Source organism: Cydia fagiglandana, chromosome 1 (assembly GCF_963556715.1).
Source record: "Cydia fagiglandana chromosome 1, ilCydFagi1.1, whole genome shotgun sequence".
Classification (NCBI taxonomy): Eukaryota; Metazoa; Arthropoda; class Insecta; order Lepidoptera; family Tortricidae; genus Cydia; species Cydia fagiglandana.
In genome coordinates, this window is record NC_085932.1 from 22,393,342 (window position 1) to 22,411,134 (window position 17,793).

General features: G+C 37.9%; 1 protein-coding gene and 2 long non-coding RNA genes across 14 annotated transcripts in view; 1 reads left to right on the top strand and 2 right to left on the bottom strand.

The window, feature by feature from the left end:
* LOC134667791 (uncharacterized) overlaps positions 1-17,793 on the top strand; it is a 537,524-nt gene that overhangs the window by 467,130 nt on the left and 52,601 nt on the right. The window lies entirely within an intron of this gene.
* LOC134667324 (serine-arginine protein 55) lies at positions 1,113-16,258 on the bottom strand. 12 transcript variants are annotated; one of them, XM_063524673.1, is made up of 11 exons: positions 16,094-16,257; positions 15,375-15,502; positions 14,816-14,886; positions 13,488-13,634; positions 10,588-10,669; positions 8,781-8,854; positions 7,553-7,735; positions 4,485-4,568; positions 3,920-3,955; positions 3,364-3,498; positions 1,113-2,696 (listed from the first exon to the last, which is right to left on the bottom strand). In XM_063524673.1, the coding sequence occupies exons 2-11, from the start codon at positions 15,498-15,500 to the stop codon at positions 2,468-2,470; spliced, it is 1,167 nt and encodes a 388-aa protein (XP_063380743.1). In that variant the 5' UTR covers positions 15,501-15,502; positions 16,094-16,257; the 3' UTR covers positions 1,113-2,467. The 12 variants fall into 12 exon arrangements, 10 of the variants coding, with proteins under 10 accessions (XP_063380743.1, XP_063380755.1, XP_063380798.1 ...); XM_063524685.1 differs by having other exon boundaries at positions 16,136-16,256; XM_063524728.1 differs by lacking the exon at positions 13,488-13,634 and adding an exon at positions 13,664-13,756 and having other exon boundaries at positions 16,094-16,256.
* On the bottom strand, positions 11,753-13,480 carry LOC134667786 (uncharacterized). Its single transcript, XR_010098689.1, has 2 exons — positions 13,245-13,480; positions 11,753-12,126 (listed from the first exon to the last, which is right to left on the bottom strand). It is a non-coding gene; the product is annotated as an uncharacterized LOC134667786 (long non-coding RNA).

Below are 17,793 nucleotides of genomic sequence, written 5' to 3' on the forward strand. Positions count from 1 at the left end.
TTTCTTGCAATTTTAATTTTACTTCAAAGGTTTAACGATACCTAAAATGAACAAAAACGCTTTTATTCTTTATTGTGGTTATCAGATCACAATTTTATAGTCACGCCCCAGCAGGGAACCAAGGGAAAGTTCAGATATTTAATTAAAATACATAAATACCTCCTAAAATAGGTGTTCCGCAATAATTGAATTATATTATAATATATTCATTATCCATTAGCATTTCAATTATGTTTATGTTTAACGAAGATATTGAAGCTTCAATTAATCGCTATTTCGTTCCGCTGTGTAGCGTTTATCGATATATAACATGATTAAAATCGACTTTTCACATCCCTAAAAGAGTACACATATACGCTTTTATGCACACATACACAGCCTGGGCGCATCAAAAAAGGCAACACTTGATTTGAAAGTCCATCTTGTCAACAGTATGGTTGTCCTTTTTTGACAAACGGCATTTTTAAAAGAGCTAGGAGAGAGAAATGATACTAGTTGCTGCGCCGTGAAAGAGAACAGAAGACGTTGGGCCCTTGTTATTGTACCTCTATGAGTGAATGGTTTTGACATTTCTTTTTTTAGAAAATGAAAATTAAAAATATATTTTTAAGCCTTTATACAAGTTACAATCTTGATTTTTTTTTTAATTGAACTACTATTAGGTGCATGTAACATCTAAATTTCAAAACAATCGAACCACTAGTTTAGCTACAAAAAAAAAACAATTTAAAAAAAATTTCCAAAGCAAGGGGATTCTAGGTAAGGCTTGAAATTTGGTAAAACGATATCTTATAAGACAAATAAGCGCGCCTAAGAAAGGTATAGATTTCAGTCAGGGGAAGATTCACTATAGGATTGCGGCTAGACCCTTTGCAGCGATTTGCTTGACCATTTGACCAACTATAGTATCCCATATTACTTCAAAGTTAATTGTCTTACAGATATTTGGCATCAAAGTTTAACAATTTTAGGCCAAAAAACTGGTTTTCTGGCCATAACTTTTGGGTTAGTTTAAAATTTAAACCTCTGAAACATTTTAACCTCTTTCCTTTCATCCTCCTTTTGTACCAATTTAGTTATGTTATGGTAGTACACGAAATAAAACCAAAATACTCGTATCGTAATTTATTCTTAATAGTCAGAGATCCCACAAATTTTGAACCTATTTGCTCCTTTCTAACTAGGACAACGTGTGACACAGATTTGATAAAAAAAAACGCCAGAAGACCTGCAGCAATTTTCAGTCACGTTTCCACATAACTTATACACAAAATATAAATAAGATTGAAACAGATCAGATAGGTGCATAAACGTACGGTGGAATCTTAGTAATAAAATTAGATATTTACAAAATACTAGGTATATAAGCCTATCGAATAGGATTGCCTCCGATTGCCTACCTGTCGGTCAGGTAACAATGTACTTTGAAACCGTGTCAAAACCTGTTACAAATAAGAATTAAAATTCCCTTACACAATACTCATTTAATAATAAAATTATTGTACGTTTTTAAATGTAATGCACGAGTGCTAATTCATTTTCACAGAAATAAATTGATAGTCACTTTTCTGTCTCGTCAAACAACGCCAAATTATGAATTCAATTGTTCACTAGCCCAAAAAGTATAAACTAAATATCAGAATAGCGGTAATTAAAAAAGTTTAAGTTAAAACTAATTTAGTCGGCTGTAATCAGTGATCGGCACGGACGGTGCCACACGATTCGGTGCGGGTACAGGATTCCGCACAAAAATCTTAATACGGACATGACACAAATGCCGCGATCTTGTTCGAAATAGTGTTATTTATTAAGTTTTTCAAGAAGATTTCTACTCGGTAACCCGCGGTGTAGCACCATCCGCGCCGATCACTGATAATAAATAATGCATGAAATGACGAGCAGGAGTACAAAGGTATTTGTGTTTCATATATTTGGTAAACAATTTTTTCTACCTTTACACTTGAACGAAAGGTACACATTAATTTTAAAAATCCTACAGCGAATAACTAAGGATCTATCCAACCGCGAAGTAAAAGTAGTTCGATATGGCAATTGTTTCGAACAAGCAACTATTTTTATGATGATTACTGAAAAACAACTTCACAAAACAATGCCATGTGTGAACCGTCTTACTTTGGCTCTGCTGAATAGGTTCCTAGATTGTGTGGATGAAATTACAACTATATAATGGCTTATAATTAGGATCTAAAATACTATACTGAACCTGCTTAAATTAAACCTGGGTGAAAAATGCTTTACACTTAGGGTAAACATAAAAGCTTCCAATTGATCAATCGAATAAGTAAGAGCGAAAAGGATTAATTACATAGAGGACTATGCTATTAACGCTACCGCATTCGACCCAAGAATAGCCATAATTATATGTACGTGGTTTTGGTACATATTTGAAACCTTAATAACACAACATAATCAAGTCAGTATAGCACTAAAGACGATCTGTGTATGTCTAATCGCCGGAGCGCGGTGATCGGTCGTCGGGCGCGTCGCCGTTCTGGCGCGGCGACCGCGAGCGCGAGCGGGAGCGGGACGCCGAGCGGTCGCGCGAGCGGGAGCGGCCGCGCGACGCGGACCGCGAGCGAGAGCGGGACCGAGACCGAGACTTGCTTACGCGACGCTCCTCGCGCTCTTCACGCTTGGGAGAACCCGCCTCCTTGCTGCGGGATCGAGATCTTTCCCTGTGAATGAGACAATAATTATGTTTTATCAGTCCGAGATGGATCAATCAGGAATACGAAACCAATAAAATTGGCACGCTCTGTAATCGTAAAAATGTGAAATCAATCTAGCAGGAAACCTAACAGGAAAATTTAATTTAACTATACTAACTAGTTTACAACTACATATTTAAAAACTTAACAGGAAGCCGTCTACTTACAGCACACTAAAAATAACATACCTCTACACTTAAAAACAAATTGTTACAAGGGCATAAATATTAAAGCAGGGTAAATAATAAATATATAACGTAGTTATATAGGTACAAATAAAAACCAAGCACTAATTAACCGAGCAATACAAGGGGCTCACCTTGCTGGCTTCACCTCGGTTTTTCTTCGTGATGCAGGAAAGCACGGAACGAGTCAAATTATCAAATTGTGCTATCAATATAGTGGTTCCTATGGTTGTAATTTAGATTTATTATAGCCAATAGAATTTATTTCACAAATGCTGACGACTATGTTGACACGTCACTGAAATAATTACTCTACTAAAAGCAACTGGCATGTTTGAACGTTAGAATTAAAGAAATTAAGTAAAATTATAATGTAAAAAGTGTTAGAGAGTAGTAATTTCAGTGTTACACAACCGTCAGCGTGGTATTGAAAGCACACAGGGACTCACTTGGATTTGGCGGGCGATCTGGACTTGGAGCGGTGTCCGTTGCGGTCCTCGGACTTGCGGTCGGAGCCGCGCGATCCGGAGCGGCGGTCGGCGCGGCGCGGCGAGCCCGAGCGCGACTTCGAGCGGCTGCGATCCCTAAGCGATGCCATCGCGCAATAGTACGGGTTTAGTTTAGGTCTACTTCTACGGTTAACTATATATCAACATTGTAGTCTCTGGGACTCTTCACAGCGTGACAGTTTTGTTTGGAACATGTTTACGTGCTTGCCAATGCCAAGCCCTGGCCGGCCTGACTGCGCCATTTATGTAGTGAATCTTATTTCCGTATAATTCCGCACCCATGGACGCGACTTATCAAAAGCTCGGTAATCATTTCAACTCTGACCAATGTTGACACCAATGTTTATATCCCATATAATTAAATGCAACAACAACTACTACTGAGTATCAGATACATACTAATAAAAATACAGTCATATGGACATTCATTACACTTACAGCTAAACTACAGGATTCTAAACCCAAGTAAAGATACAGAAGTACGCAAAGTACTTACGTTTTTAAATTTTGCTCAGCGCAAGTAATAACACACCTAGCCAAATGAATACTAGGTTAATTCGATATGGGCCATGCAATGCAATAATTGTTAAGATATTTTATTTAAGATTTAAATATCCATGCAAGCCACCAATGTGACGCAATGATATAAAATGGAAAGGGAGAAATGCATATCCTCTAGCCGCCCAGAGACCTATAAAAAGGTCTCCTGTTCCATTCTAATTTGAACTTTGCGTTGACAAAATAAAATCTAACTTTGCTTGGCAAGGTTTGACGTATGGGCGGCTAGAGGATATTATTCCTAAAGTGGAGACTAATGATAAATAAGGTTAACAACAAATAATAGATGGTTTCGTGAAAACAGCAGTTTTATTAGATGGTGCTGTTATTGTTGTTTCAGCGCCCACTCTTTGTCTAAGCACTGTGATTATCAAGGGTATCCTTTATTAAAGCAGGCAAGATTTTTCAAGCATGATCCATCTTAAGCTTTTTATAATCTTCAGTTACACATTAATCTACACAAAGTTGTGTTCCCTAAGAACTTCAAGAAACCGGATACTCACTTGGATCGGGATCTAGATCGGGACTTAGCAGCGGGGCTCTTGCTCTTGCCCTTGGACTTGGAGCGGGAACGGCTGCGGCCGGCCCTGCAACGTGCAGTACTTAGAGCACAGGACATCCAAGGGAAAATCAGCGCAGGTGGGGTAATCAGAGGTATAATCAGAGGTAAGATATCAACAAGGCTCTTCTGCCCCGAAAGATGGTAAAAATATAGTATCATCACGTAAGATATCGAACTATCCTTATCATATGTAAAGCATTTAAATTTCCCAATTTTGTGGTAGTTAGAAGTCCTTTCCATTATGCGTCTTCTATTAGAAAAGTTTCAGTAGAACACTTTAAACTCTCGCGTTTTGGACACATAACTATTGAATGACATTAATCTTTCACGACCCACATACTTAGAGGATATAACCAACGGAGACGCCATGTCTAAAATTTTCGGTACAAAATAGTCTGCCGTTTTTTGCGGGGGAGGGGCACATCAAATGTATAGGTACGTCATGTCACATAAACGTCAGTCCATACATATGGTTGACATGTGGTTGACCATTGGCCGCCTATTTTCGACAGAGGGGAACGCCTGTTAATGGCGGCTCCATTGTTAATTACTCCGAGCCCACATACGGCGCCCATTCAACTCCCTATTATAGGCGGTTATCACACTGCCGCCGCATTTGATGGAGAAGTACTTTCGCGTGCCGCAACGACGGTACGGTGGTGCGGTATGCTTTGTAATCTTTGTATCTTCGTCAGGAGTTGCGGTGGAAAACGATCCGCGTTTATGCACAACAATCCGTACGGTACTACGGAGTAGACGTGTGCGCCGCGCCGGCGCGCCGCCGCCGCCGGGCTTTTTGACCACGCCGCCGCCGCCGATAAATGATCGGCGTGAAATCGGCGTGACCTTGAGTGTTGTGAATTAGCTATTCCAAGTTGGTTTTTGGATTACAATATGGTTTTTTTTGTAATATTTATGTTACAGTTGTCAAATACCTATACAGTAGAATCCGTTTATTATGACTCCGCTTATACTGACCAACCGCTTACTATGACGTAATTACTGTGCGAAGTTTGGTTTTCATATAAAATTCTTAGTGACAAATTCGAATAAAATGACTTCACTTATAGTGACAAATCGCTTACTATGACCGAAAAATCCCATTTTCATGAAATTATGTCCGGTTATACTGACACTTAATGCTGGTTTTCGGGGCCGTCACCACGTCTTTCCCTGCGAGGACGTTTGGTGCGTTCGTGGCGTGTAAGGTATTTTTAGTTTTGATCATCAGTGACAAGTTGATATATGTTACAAGTTTAATAAAACTTATTTCTCACAAAGGAATTTGAGATTAATTTGGAAAACATAACAAAAATAATAAGTTGTACAACTATGTTTTATTTGACATCCGCTTAGTATGACGTGTTTGTCACTTCCCTTCGATGTCATTATAAGCGGATTCTACTGTACATCAATTTTTCATTAAATGAAACTGAATAGCCAGTTGCAGAAACTATTTGACAGACCAATTAAAGTAACTGAGTAATCCTAAGTATTCACCGTCAGCTGTTAACGAACGAAGACTGCTGCTAGTGCTGCTTATACTTTGGACAGCTAGAAGAACAAACCCCTTCATTCTCAAAGAGTTCTATATCGCCACTCATCTCTTCCCAATATGCCATGGCTGAGCCCTTAGATTCTACGGACATATTATCCAACGCATGATGTGGAAAAACACATGAATTTAATCCGAATGAATGGCAAACATGCTTGGAGCATGTGTGAGATGGTCGAACACTATGAAGAGGTCGGCTTGCGGCAGTCTGCATCGTGCAGTCCATACGGCTTATGACCGCGAAATGGAAACAAATTACATGTGGTCGCAAGCCTCAGCAATGAGAAAACGAGAAAGAAGATACGTCTCAGTGAGCCTGGTGCTTGTACGAGAAGAAAACCATAAAAAAATAATAATAATAAATAAATAATAAAAAAGAAGTCATGTCATAGCAGTTCATTATGTCTAGCAAATGTCAAGGATGTGTGGAGTTCTGTTTTGTTAAAGTACGTCATTTTTAATAGGATAAGCCATGGACAACTTGAAAAAACGGAGAGTTACAGATCGGATCGAAGGTCATTGGGACTAGGTAACCTCTTAATGCAAGCCAGTTACTAGGAAAATCAAGTTATTACACCTATCCTATATTCATTTACAAACCCTATTTTACTCAAAGCATATTTAAACTATACTAGCGATAGCGGTACAACCTGAAATTCGGGAATCAGCTGCAAATGGTGTTAAAGGTATGAAAATCGGCACGATTAATCTTTAGGCCATTTGAATCAATTTGACCCGTAGCAACAAAAAAAAAAAAAACAAACGAAAAGGAGTTATGACGTCATCTTTTTTTTGTATGGAAAAATAAAAAAAATTGTTCAGAAACCTATCGTGTGTGGTATTAAATGAAAGGGCATTTTGAGCCGGTTCTAAAAATATATCACATTATTATATTTCCGTCACTTGCATTCAATTAAAATTAAAATAACTTTCAAAACATACCAAGTTTGGGCTCCTCCAGATACGAAGCCGTTGAATTATTTTTTTCAAAATATACCTCAAGTAATACCCAATATCCTCATATCTAACCCCAAGAAATTAATTTCGAAAATATTTAGTTTTAGTATTATTTTTTAAACACACGTCTACTACGGAGCTCGGTGTGGCGTACCCTGAGGCTCGCACAGCATCTCCATCCTCAAGCAAGAACCGTCGTGCGATTTGCACGGAGTTTGTTATACCATGCGGTTATTGCATACAAATATTACAAATCAAAACTCTACAGTACAAAGTTAAAACATTTCTAACCAAATTTGGCTGCCACATGACAGGCATAGCCTAGTGTGCCGCAGTGTAATGAAAAATGTTAATAAGGATTTTTCTTTTAAATAAACAATTCTTATTTTTAAACCGCAGCACCGGACACCGTCCCGAAGTGCAGAGCAGTGTGATAACCGCCATAGCTTCTCGATGGCATCACGCATGTCGGAATGCATCGTAGTGTTAGGCGTTACCTGGAGCGGCTTCGGCTGCGGCGCGCACGCGAGCGGCTGCGACTGCGGCTCGAGGACGAGCGCGTGCGGCGTCGCGAAGAACGCCGGTCCTCCACCAGGCGGATGCGGCGCCCATTCAACTCGGTGTTGTCCAGCTTCTCGATGGCGGCGCGCATGTCGGAATGCGTCGCGAACTCCACCACGCTGAAAAACGAACAGTTAGAATGCTGTCGTGTCTGAATTGGGTAGCCCACAGCGGCAGTACTCCTCAGAAATGTATTAGCATCAAGGTTTTCAGCCCCGAAAGATGGTAAAATGTATAGTTTCATCATTAACAAATATTTTCTCAAAAATGGACGGCAAAGTCGACTTTGCCGTCTAAAAAATAGGTCGCGAAGCGCGTAGTTTATGGTCAGTCAAAAATTAAAAAGTTAAAAACATTGCAGTCTCGATTTTGGGACTGCAATGTTGCATACAAATTCCATTATTTGTCGAGTTCCAAACTTTTTAAAAGTTGAAATGACCATATCAAATGAAGGCACAGGCCCATTAAACAGCCAAACAGATGATTAGTACCGCGACTATTTAGATGTCTCAAATAGGTTGGCGTATTTTTGGCAGAAAAATACACTTCTATTTTTTTATTAAAAAAAATAAAAAGGCGGCAAGGGCTTTTTTCTGTCAAAATATATATGTAAGAACGTTGCTTTTGTAAAATATTTCTATGATATTTATATTTCTTGCACCATTTTTGAGAAAAGCACTATATATGACTCGGCTGGAAGGCTACTTGCTGGCTTCGGATTCAATTAAACGGACTCCCAAGGTCGTCCGTTTAAAACGAATCCTCAGCCTGCAAGTAGCTACTTCCGAGCCTCGACAATAATGTACTATTTCAGTGTTATATGATAACGCATCACAGACAAAACTCTGTGCGGACAAAGAGTCGTGGAATGTAGTAATAAATTCCAAGACTCTTTCTGCACAGACTCTAGGTACTTTATACAATGATGTTGACGTACTTGACAACAATAATCATCTAACAAGAAGTACAAGAACTTAAACAATTAGGGACATCTCTTTATGATAAATACATAATGTAACCTGTAACTTCCCGCGATTCCTCCATATTCGTTGTTGATAGTACACGATGATAAAATGGCTGTGACATACCTACTAACGGACGGATAGATTTATACGACAAAACTACGAGTATTGCCATTTTGGCTAGGAAACCCTAAACACTCACCCCTCATTTCTGTGTTGCTTGTGCGCGTCAGCGTAAGTCACTTCTCCAGCTTGACGCATGTAATCCTTCAGGTCCTGCCGATCAGTTTAATATGTTAATGATGACTTCAGACAAGTGTGATAGAACTTTTCCTAAGGTTAGCATCAGATTAAAATTGGCATCAAGGATTTCAGCCCCGAAAGATGGTATAAAAAAACAATATCATCATATACACACCAAGAAATTATTATTTACTTTGTGGTAATGCTAACTTTGGGAAAAGCATTTACTTAATCAAAACAGCAGCCTAATATCCCTATCTTTTCTTAATGTGATACTAAATAAAGATGAACAAAAAAATGAAAATAATAGAAATACGACCGCAACAATGTTTTCGTATTTGGCTACCATTTGGTAAATTGTTAAATGTTTGGAGGGTCCGTGTCCGAGGTTTCAATCATATTTCCCTCATTTAAGTGCAGCCTTGGTCCAATATGTCCTTTGTTTAATAATTGCCTCTTATTTGTTCCAATTATTTCTATTATATCCAATCGGTTGAGATAGGTATTCTGTCGTCGTTGACCGCAACTCAATGATCTTTCCATGATACAACAGGCATTGCATTGCTCCATCCATTCAGCAATTGACGCGAAATGTCCTCTACGGTCCCTTGGTCCTGTCTGGTGAGTAAAATTCCGTCCATGGGTCCAGGCTTCTTCTGCATCCACAGGTCTCTCTCAAAGCTCTGATTACATAAACAATTACACCTTAAAGGAAGACCCAAATACGAAAACTTGTTCGAGCAAGCAAGAGTAATTTCGGAAATTAACATGATTATTCAAATGATCGTCCACATCAATCGTTATAATTTTGTTGCAGATGCGGCGCTAATATATCGAAATGTAAACTTAAATTATAATAATGAAGGTATAAAATGATTTTAAATGGGAGTATGCACATAACGAGAGCGGCTCCTGTGTGTGTGCCCCCCTTGGTCTTGTTTACCTGGGCGGCACCGGGCACCGGGCTCGCGGGGCTCCAGGACTCCGGGGCGGCGGCGGCGGGGACATGGACGCCGGCAGGGGGCTCCGGACCAATCCCTCTAACATCGCCTCAGACCACATCTCACACAGCACTACATCGAGGGCTCAGGGCACGAAACGCCACCTTCTGTTGTTTTTAAAAATTATCTATAAGCTCGTAAGTAAGTTTGTAAGATGAAAGTTAAAATTATAAAGGACAGATATTTTGGTTAAAATTTAAAATGCTAGTTCTGTCCCTATTTGAAATTAAATCAAGTTATGGAATTACAAACAAGTTAACAACTACTACTTTACAATTATTTTCAATCCTTATTGCAATGCTGTCTTTTTAGTTAAATAAATAAATAAAGTGAGTTTTCGATTGAAGATCATGGTCCATTGGCCTCGAGATCCCGACTTCGTTGTCTTCCTTCACTATGTGATTGTCATCTTTGGTTGTACTTTTATATAGGATGCTCTATCGCCGCTTCTCTTCAACAGCTAGAATATATTTGCTCCATCACTTATGTTCGTCATGCTGTCTTCCAACAATGTGTATATCAATCTTCAGTCCATCAATGATCATCGGTTGGTTATCATGCGCCTCCAATTTGCCTCGTCCCATAATCCAGAGCCATTACATGTCCTGCAGTCCCGTCCTCGAGTAGTTGGATAGTTTAACCGTGTGGGAGAGGAAAGTCGCCCTGCCCTCGTGTTGGTGACCCTCAAGCGCCATGAGTCCAGACCCTGGGTGAGAGGTGATGGGATGATGATGGCCCAGTCTTGTCCCGGCGGGAGTTGCTTACCTGCCAGCTAATGCGGCTAGACAGATTTTCGACGACAAGCCGGTACTCCGTCCTCGTTGGCGGCCCATATCTGTAATTGTCACTGTTGTAAACAGCAACAAAAAATCATATGAAATTGTTGTTTTTTCTGTACATAAATGATCTGCCTGATGAAATACATATTATGATTGTTATAATCATCATCACTGCTCAAGAAGGATTGTATTGCCAGTTCAAGAACCGAAACCTAAAAAGGAAAACAGGTTTTATTTCAAGTTTTGTTTCTTTGACCTCAGACTGATATCTTAATAATTGAGAAACTAGGTGAACTTTACCATTTTTTTTTCATCTTCTGAAGGCCTGTACTTTATACTTGTAGATGGCCATTTATTGAAATAAATTACTGAGTCGGCATTACATTCCTTGCTAGAACTCTGGCATAGGACTGCCACCAGGATTTACTCATTTTGTCATAGTCTATTGTCAAAAGTTTTCGAGTCAGGGGAGTTGCCCTCGTTTTACTTTTAAAATAAGGAAAATCATCATGATGTCACTGGGCACTGAAAGTGAGATAGATGTTTGCTTGGTTGTTACTTGATGACATCAATTAAGTTTCATGAAAATAGATACATATTAACTTCAGGAAAAGGCGATTTACTCACAGGAATCTTCTAAATATATAGCTGCAATACACGACATTCCGTGTTATTAAGAGTTGCAGCCATAATTACGAAATAACTCACAAGTATTAGGATAGGTTCCTTTGCACCAAGGAAATTATCAAGTATGTTTATAAAAAGAACTAAGGAGATTTCTTCTACAGTACTATTTAAATTCCATTTTTTTTATGTTACACTAATTAGAAATTATCTAGATTAAAGATCAGATTAAGCGATTTTCTACCACATAAGAATTACTAGGGAATCGGGGAACAGTAACCATGCTTTTGAATATGAAATTCTAATAATTTTATCATAAGCAGAATACCATGAATTCATGAAATATTGCAATTCACATACAATTATGAAAATTTAGAATGCAATTAATTTTTTTCATGCATTCATATTATTCAGTTAAAGCAGAAAATAAGAATTAGGATAAAAAACAGTTCAGATTTCAATGCCAAAATAAATAAAATAAATTTTCCAAAATAATATTACCTACCGAAAATAATGATTTTGTATAAACATGTAGCATGTAATGATTTATAGTTTTGAAATCGTCATATTAGAAAATTATTTCTTATCAAGAGATATTACAGATCCAAGGAGTGATAGACTTATTCATAATTGCATATTACAGTGCGATGCCTTGGTACAGTCAGCTTCAGATATTAGCAACTGAGATTATTGTATATATCGTAACAAACGAATCGTGTAGTAATAGGGTAAGAGAACATGTTCGGATGTGCTATTATCTCTACTTTCACTGCTACTAGTTGATGCTGATTGATTGTGCATTTGTTGAGGTCTACTAAACATTCAAGCAATTTTACCCAAGATCGTGTTTACTGTTTATGTTTCACTTTGATTACCTGTTTTTATCAAAAGACAATAAAGACTTTTTCTACTCGAGTACTTTTATCTGTCATTTACATAGTCACGAACGAACATATAAGGGCATAAATTATTCATACTCCTTAAAAGTCTATAGTCTATTGCCCAAAAAAGCACTTGTGTCGTTTTAGAGACATTACGATACGGTAAGCTAGTGCAGGGTAGCAGGTGCCACATACCGGTACATTGCTCCCAACGTGACAAACGATTGAATGCATACGGTTTTTATTAAAAAAGAAACAAATTTGTACTGAGTTCATTGCTACCAACATAATAAAAAATACTTTTATACCCTACAGCATCACGACCCTGGTGCGGTGCGGTAGTGTGTAACGGCTTAAAAAAAAACATAACCATAGACATTACTCGTTTGTTTCTCGTTTCCCGCCTTTCCCGGTAATTTCTTGTTCTTTGAGTACTTTGCGTTACTATTTGTTTTGCGTTCATAAAAAGTGTTGAAAATGGACAAAGAGGATTACATTGTGTCTACACCTGAAGAAATATCCGCTGCAGCACAAGCAGCGACCGAAAATTTGTTGCCTAAGTACTAAATCTCAGCACCTATACGACAAATCTTATGAGAAGTGCATGGCGTGGAGATTGGAGCACAAAACTTCGTCATTCTCTGAAAACGTCTTTGGTGTATTTTCAAAGACTAATTGGAAGCACCGGATCAGATCTATATTTTAAGCAAGGTTGGTATATGTTATAAAATTTTTTGATACACATTTTTAGGGTACACAGTACAACGAGCTATATTTATGTACAATTTTATATTTTTGCATTGAAACTGAATATTATTTAATTCTCCTTTTTCTTGTTACAGGTTGCAGTAATATGTGGTATTATGGGTGCTTGTCGCATACAAGAGCTACATACAAATAGTATAATACCTACTATCCAAAATTTACATTGACATTGTCATAAATAAAATTTTGTTAATATTTTTTTGTATTTTATTTAATATTGCCTACTCATAGAAAAAGCATTGTATGCAACGTTGTATAAGTAGTCAAAAAATGCTCATGGCGTATTTATTAACAATGTTCGCCTTCGGCTCACATTGTTACCCACGCCACTCACATTTTTTGACCCCTCTTATAAAACTGTTGCATAAAATACTATATTGTTCATTTAATATTTACCAAGCATTCTTGAATCTAATTAATATTTTCCATCTTATTGTATTTTTAGTATTTTAACTTGCAAAATCAAAATAGGAGGGGTAACTTAGTTAATAAACAGGTTAAACTACGTGGAAAATGAATGGATTTTTCGCAAGGTACAAATTTCCAGGTGTCTCGCAACATAAGCGCTAATATACAAGGCATACGCTCACGTGCAAAGATAAATAAATGTATCTACTCTTGGTTCTTTCGTGTGTGTAATACAGACGCGTCCCGGCGTTTGGGCGGCGGCGGACGGCGGGAGGGCGCCGGCGCGGGCGGCTGGTCGCGGCTGCGCCAGCGGTCCGAGCCGCGCGGCATGCCTCGCGCGCGCTCCACCGTCACCCTACAACAACAGGGGACACTCACTCGTACCGCGAGCCGCGCCCGCGGTCGCGCTCGGAGTGCCGGTCCCGTCGGTACCGATCAGCGCTGCGGTCGATGCCTCGCGCCGGCTCCACCACCACCCTGGGGGCATCCGTCATGTTAGCAGTCATCCCCGCCCCCTCCGCTCAGCCGATCGTCACCTGGCCTTCCGCATGCATGCACACCCGCCGACTCTTCAGACTCACCCAACAGGATATAACCTTCTCACATCACATTATGATGATTCTATTATACAAACTTTACATCAGTGACCATTTACTTCTATCAGAAGAAAAATAGCCATTTGTAATAAATAGCCTTTTGATTGATTGATTGATTGATTGATTGATTGATTGTAAGAATAAATCTTATTAAAAAAAATCCTCTAGGTATATTCATCACACATACTGAGTATATAGTTAAATTAGACCCACAATCATATCCCACATTTATTCCTTTGCAGAAAAACGTTAAGAGTAGGTACAAGCCAAGTAGTTAAATTAAATTACAGAGTCTTCACACTTCCATACAAAAACTACCATCAAATATCAGTTCTCCATACAAATCTTGCACTAGTGGAGCCGGCTGATAAAGAAAATTAATTACAAAATATCAAATTAATAATTACATCATAATTAAACAAATGTGGCCAAATAAAAGTATTTCTTCTGTTCTGAACATAGACAAATCACATATAGATAAGGGAAAATAATTCACTTTCAACAATTTCGACTCTTGTACATATAACTTAGGTATAATATAGTCTGCCGATGGTCCCAGCATGATGAGCATGGATATTTTCTGTATTTAAGTATTTATATATTGCATATATATATATATATATATATATATATATATATACATATTGTTGCGAAATACCCCAAACACAAATCTTGCTTTTTGCAGCTTTTTTGTACAGTGGGACTTCATCAATCTGTGTAATAATATTTATTATGTCATATAATATTTATTGATAAACACAATATTTTTATAGAAACTTGCCATTAATAATGACATTGACACACTTTGTCATTGCAAATGCCATGCAGTGTTAGCTTGGTCTGACACTAATATCCTTTTCACTTGACTAAATGATGTAATAAACTTTGAAACATGAGTAAGTAGTAAAAGTTTTTCCTATAGTGCAACTGTAATAATTACCTTTCTCCTAGTAAATCCTTGCCATTGAGTTCATAGACTGCATCGTCTGCATCTCTGTAATCTTCAAACTCCTGTGAAGTAGAGCAACAAATATGTTACCCCCCTTATTCATAAACGTTTACTAAAGTTGTCAAGCCGATAATAATCGGTTGCCCTTTCTGGACAAACAAATAGTATCTGCTTGTCAACTTTAGTAAACGTTTATGAATAAGGGAGTTTGACACTTATAAAACATCAAGCCAGTGGACTGAACAAATCCTATGCAATTAGTTTCCGCTTCGCCAGTAGTTTGAATGAATGTCTAAATAATTAGTTATAGAACATCAAATATCACTTAAGAATGTCTCCCAAAATAAAAAAAGATTTGTAGTAGAGGAGAGCAAACCTCTAAACAGTGGCCCTTTTATGTTAAAGAAGGCCAGAAACCCCAAAATAGGTATAATTTTGCTGCCCAATATGATAACCTCAACTTCTGTGATATGATAAAGCGCTATCAATGTTATTATTGTCCAATCAAAAGACAGATAACCTCATAATTTATCAACACACTGGCACTTACCACAAAACCATATCCGTTTTTAATAAGTATGTCCCTGATCCTCCCAAATCCCTTGAAAAACTTCTCCAAGTCTCTGTCCCTGACACCGAACGGCAGACCGCCGACGTAAACTCTTGACCCCACCATTTCTGAAAAGATATGTAACAATACGTTCAAATATGTTGACTAATGGTTACAAGTTACAACTTATAACCTAACAGCCGCGTCTCTATAGACACGCGTCTACAAAATCAATTCGTACCGAATATTAGGACAACCCCACGCAATACGTAAAAATATCTCGTTCCTAACAACCTCACTTTACTGGATATCGGCATGTATTTATATATTTGTTTTTGACAATCGCCGTGTCTGGACACTCTATGGAAACATTTCATTGTAATAATACCTATTCATGTCGTTAACACTTACCAGGTAGCTTAGTTTAGGTAAGTAGTTAAATTATGTACAATTTGCAACAGATATACGCCGCAACCTGCTTATCTTTAAGCTCGGTTTTCTTGCAACAATTGCAGAATACAAACTCCTATTTTATTACTTTTTTGCACACCTGATCACAAATATACATTAGATGGCAATAAACCGTGAGGTGAAATATTAAATTCATTGCAAACGATCAATATAGCAAATTCATCTGTTACAAAATCACCAACTCATACAATATGGCGGCGCGTGGCCTGGCCTGGCAAGTATTTCAATATCCGAAATTATGAACTTACATGTGGAAATACTGCAAACGCTTATGTATAAGTAGTACCTACTTTCGATTCACTTCAAATATTATTGAATTTATTCACTCTAATCACAATAAACCACTATTTATTTTTATAAGTAGCACTCCGCTAGCACGTGTCGCGTCGCGTAACCGGAAATGAATGAAGGAATGAGTGAATGAGGATGGTTTGGGGGTTGGGTGGCGTGAAAATGGCGGTATTGACCAAAGAGAATATAATCACTACGTTTTAAGAGACGGGACTTCCATACTAGCGATTTGATTAGTCTGTGTATGTTTGGTTATCCAATCATTACCAACATGTATGACAAACAACTGTCAAAGAGCAATAGTACCAACATAACAGACTTAAATAGTGTAGTATGCTACACGCTCTCGTATTTTATCGATATCGATAAATTGGGGAGGGTTGAAACATGGGCCCCTGTCAACAAACTTCGTACTCGATATCAGGTTAGAATCGAGTCCATATCGTATGTTACCTATATATAGTGTTCTTTGAGTGGACTAAGACATGGTTGGACTTGTGAACACGATATTTATTTGTTAAAATAAAAATATGTAACGTGTTTTATTTTATATAAAAATATATAATATAATGTCCATTCCATTAATGCACAGATGATAGATAATTTTCCGCGATAAATATTCGGAGAAATAATTATAGTCATGTTGTATGCAAGTTACCAGGAAATTCACTCATTTTCTTTAATTTACTATTTACATTAATAAAAAATTAGGCTGCAGTCGATATCGATACTTCGTATCTTATACTTGTAGTACATCCCTAGTTCACAATGAAAGTGGATATAAAATATTTAATTTTCGATGTGTTTATAGCCTGCTACACCAAAATAAGGCTAAAAGTATCTAAAGCAATACTTACCGGTCTTCATCTAATGGAAATTTTGCCATAAACTTCCTTTTTTCGATTTTCGCGAGCGTATCAATTGCCACATATTTCGCAATGAAACAACTTAAGTTTTCGGTGGCATTTAAACAAAATCTATTGACTCACTATATGTTCTTATCACATTTGACTGTTTTGGAAAATAACGAAGGCTTTTAAAAAATAAATTGCTAGAAATACGTAAGTAAAACCTACGAACCACCATGACAAGCAACAAAGCAATGTGGCTGACAGTTGAATAGCACTGACGTTTTATTTTGTTTTTTTGGCTATGGCTAGGTTACTAAAGTCCATACAAAACCTTTTTTTGTTCTTAGTTGCGTCAGCCTGGTATTGACGGCGCAGTGCTGCGCCTGACGTGTGTTTAAGAAGACTTATTATAGCCGTAACACACTAGCGCACCGCACGCAACATACACTTATGACAAATTTGTGTGTATGACAAATCGTTGTCGATTATCGTAACGATTTGTCATACACACGGTTCGATTTATCTGCACAGTCAGACTGCACAGTTTTATCGCAACGATTTATCGTTATTTACGTATGTAGCCGGCATTAAGTGGTATCTGGACGGGACTGATCCAATCGGTCGATTTAAGCAGAAATTAAATTGGCGCTAATCTCCAATTTTAGATTTATGGTGATATTAGAGCCCTAGAGAAAAAATGCCCCAAAACGAAAATACTGGCGTCACAAATTGGTATTCTAATTGGTATTGGTAATTATCGGTGGTGGAATTCGGCGAGGTAAATTGGCTTTTGCGTCCACACGTCT

Bases quoted from the DNA above. Each gene is read 5' to 3' on its own strand.
- LOC134667324 (XM_063524673.1), bottom strand. From the start codon at position 15,500: ATGGTGGGGTCAAGAGTTTACGTCGGCGGTCTGCCGTTCGGTGTCAGG. The intron at 8,855-10,587 runs GTAAGCAACTCC...ACTGATCGGCAG, and splicing joins CTAGCCGCATTAGCTGGCAG to GACCTGAAGGATTACATGCG. The intron at 3,956-4,484 runs GTGAGTATCCGG...TCATTTGGCTAG, and splicing joins CGATCTAGATCCCGATCCAA to GTGTGTTATTACTTGCGCTG.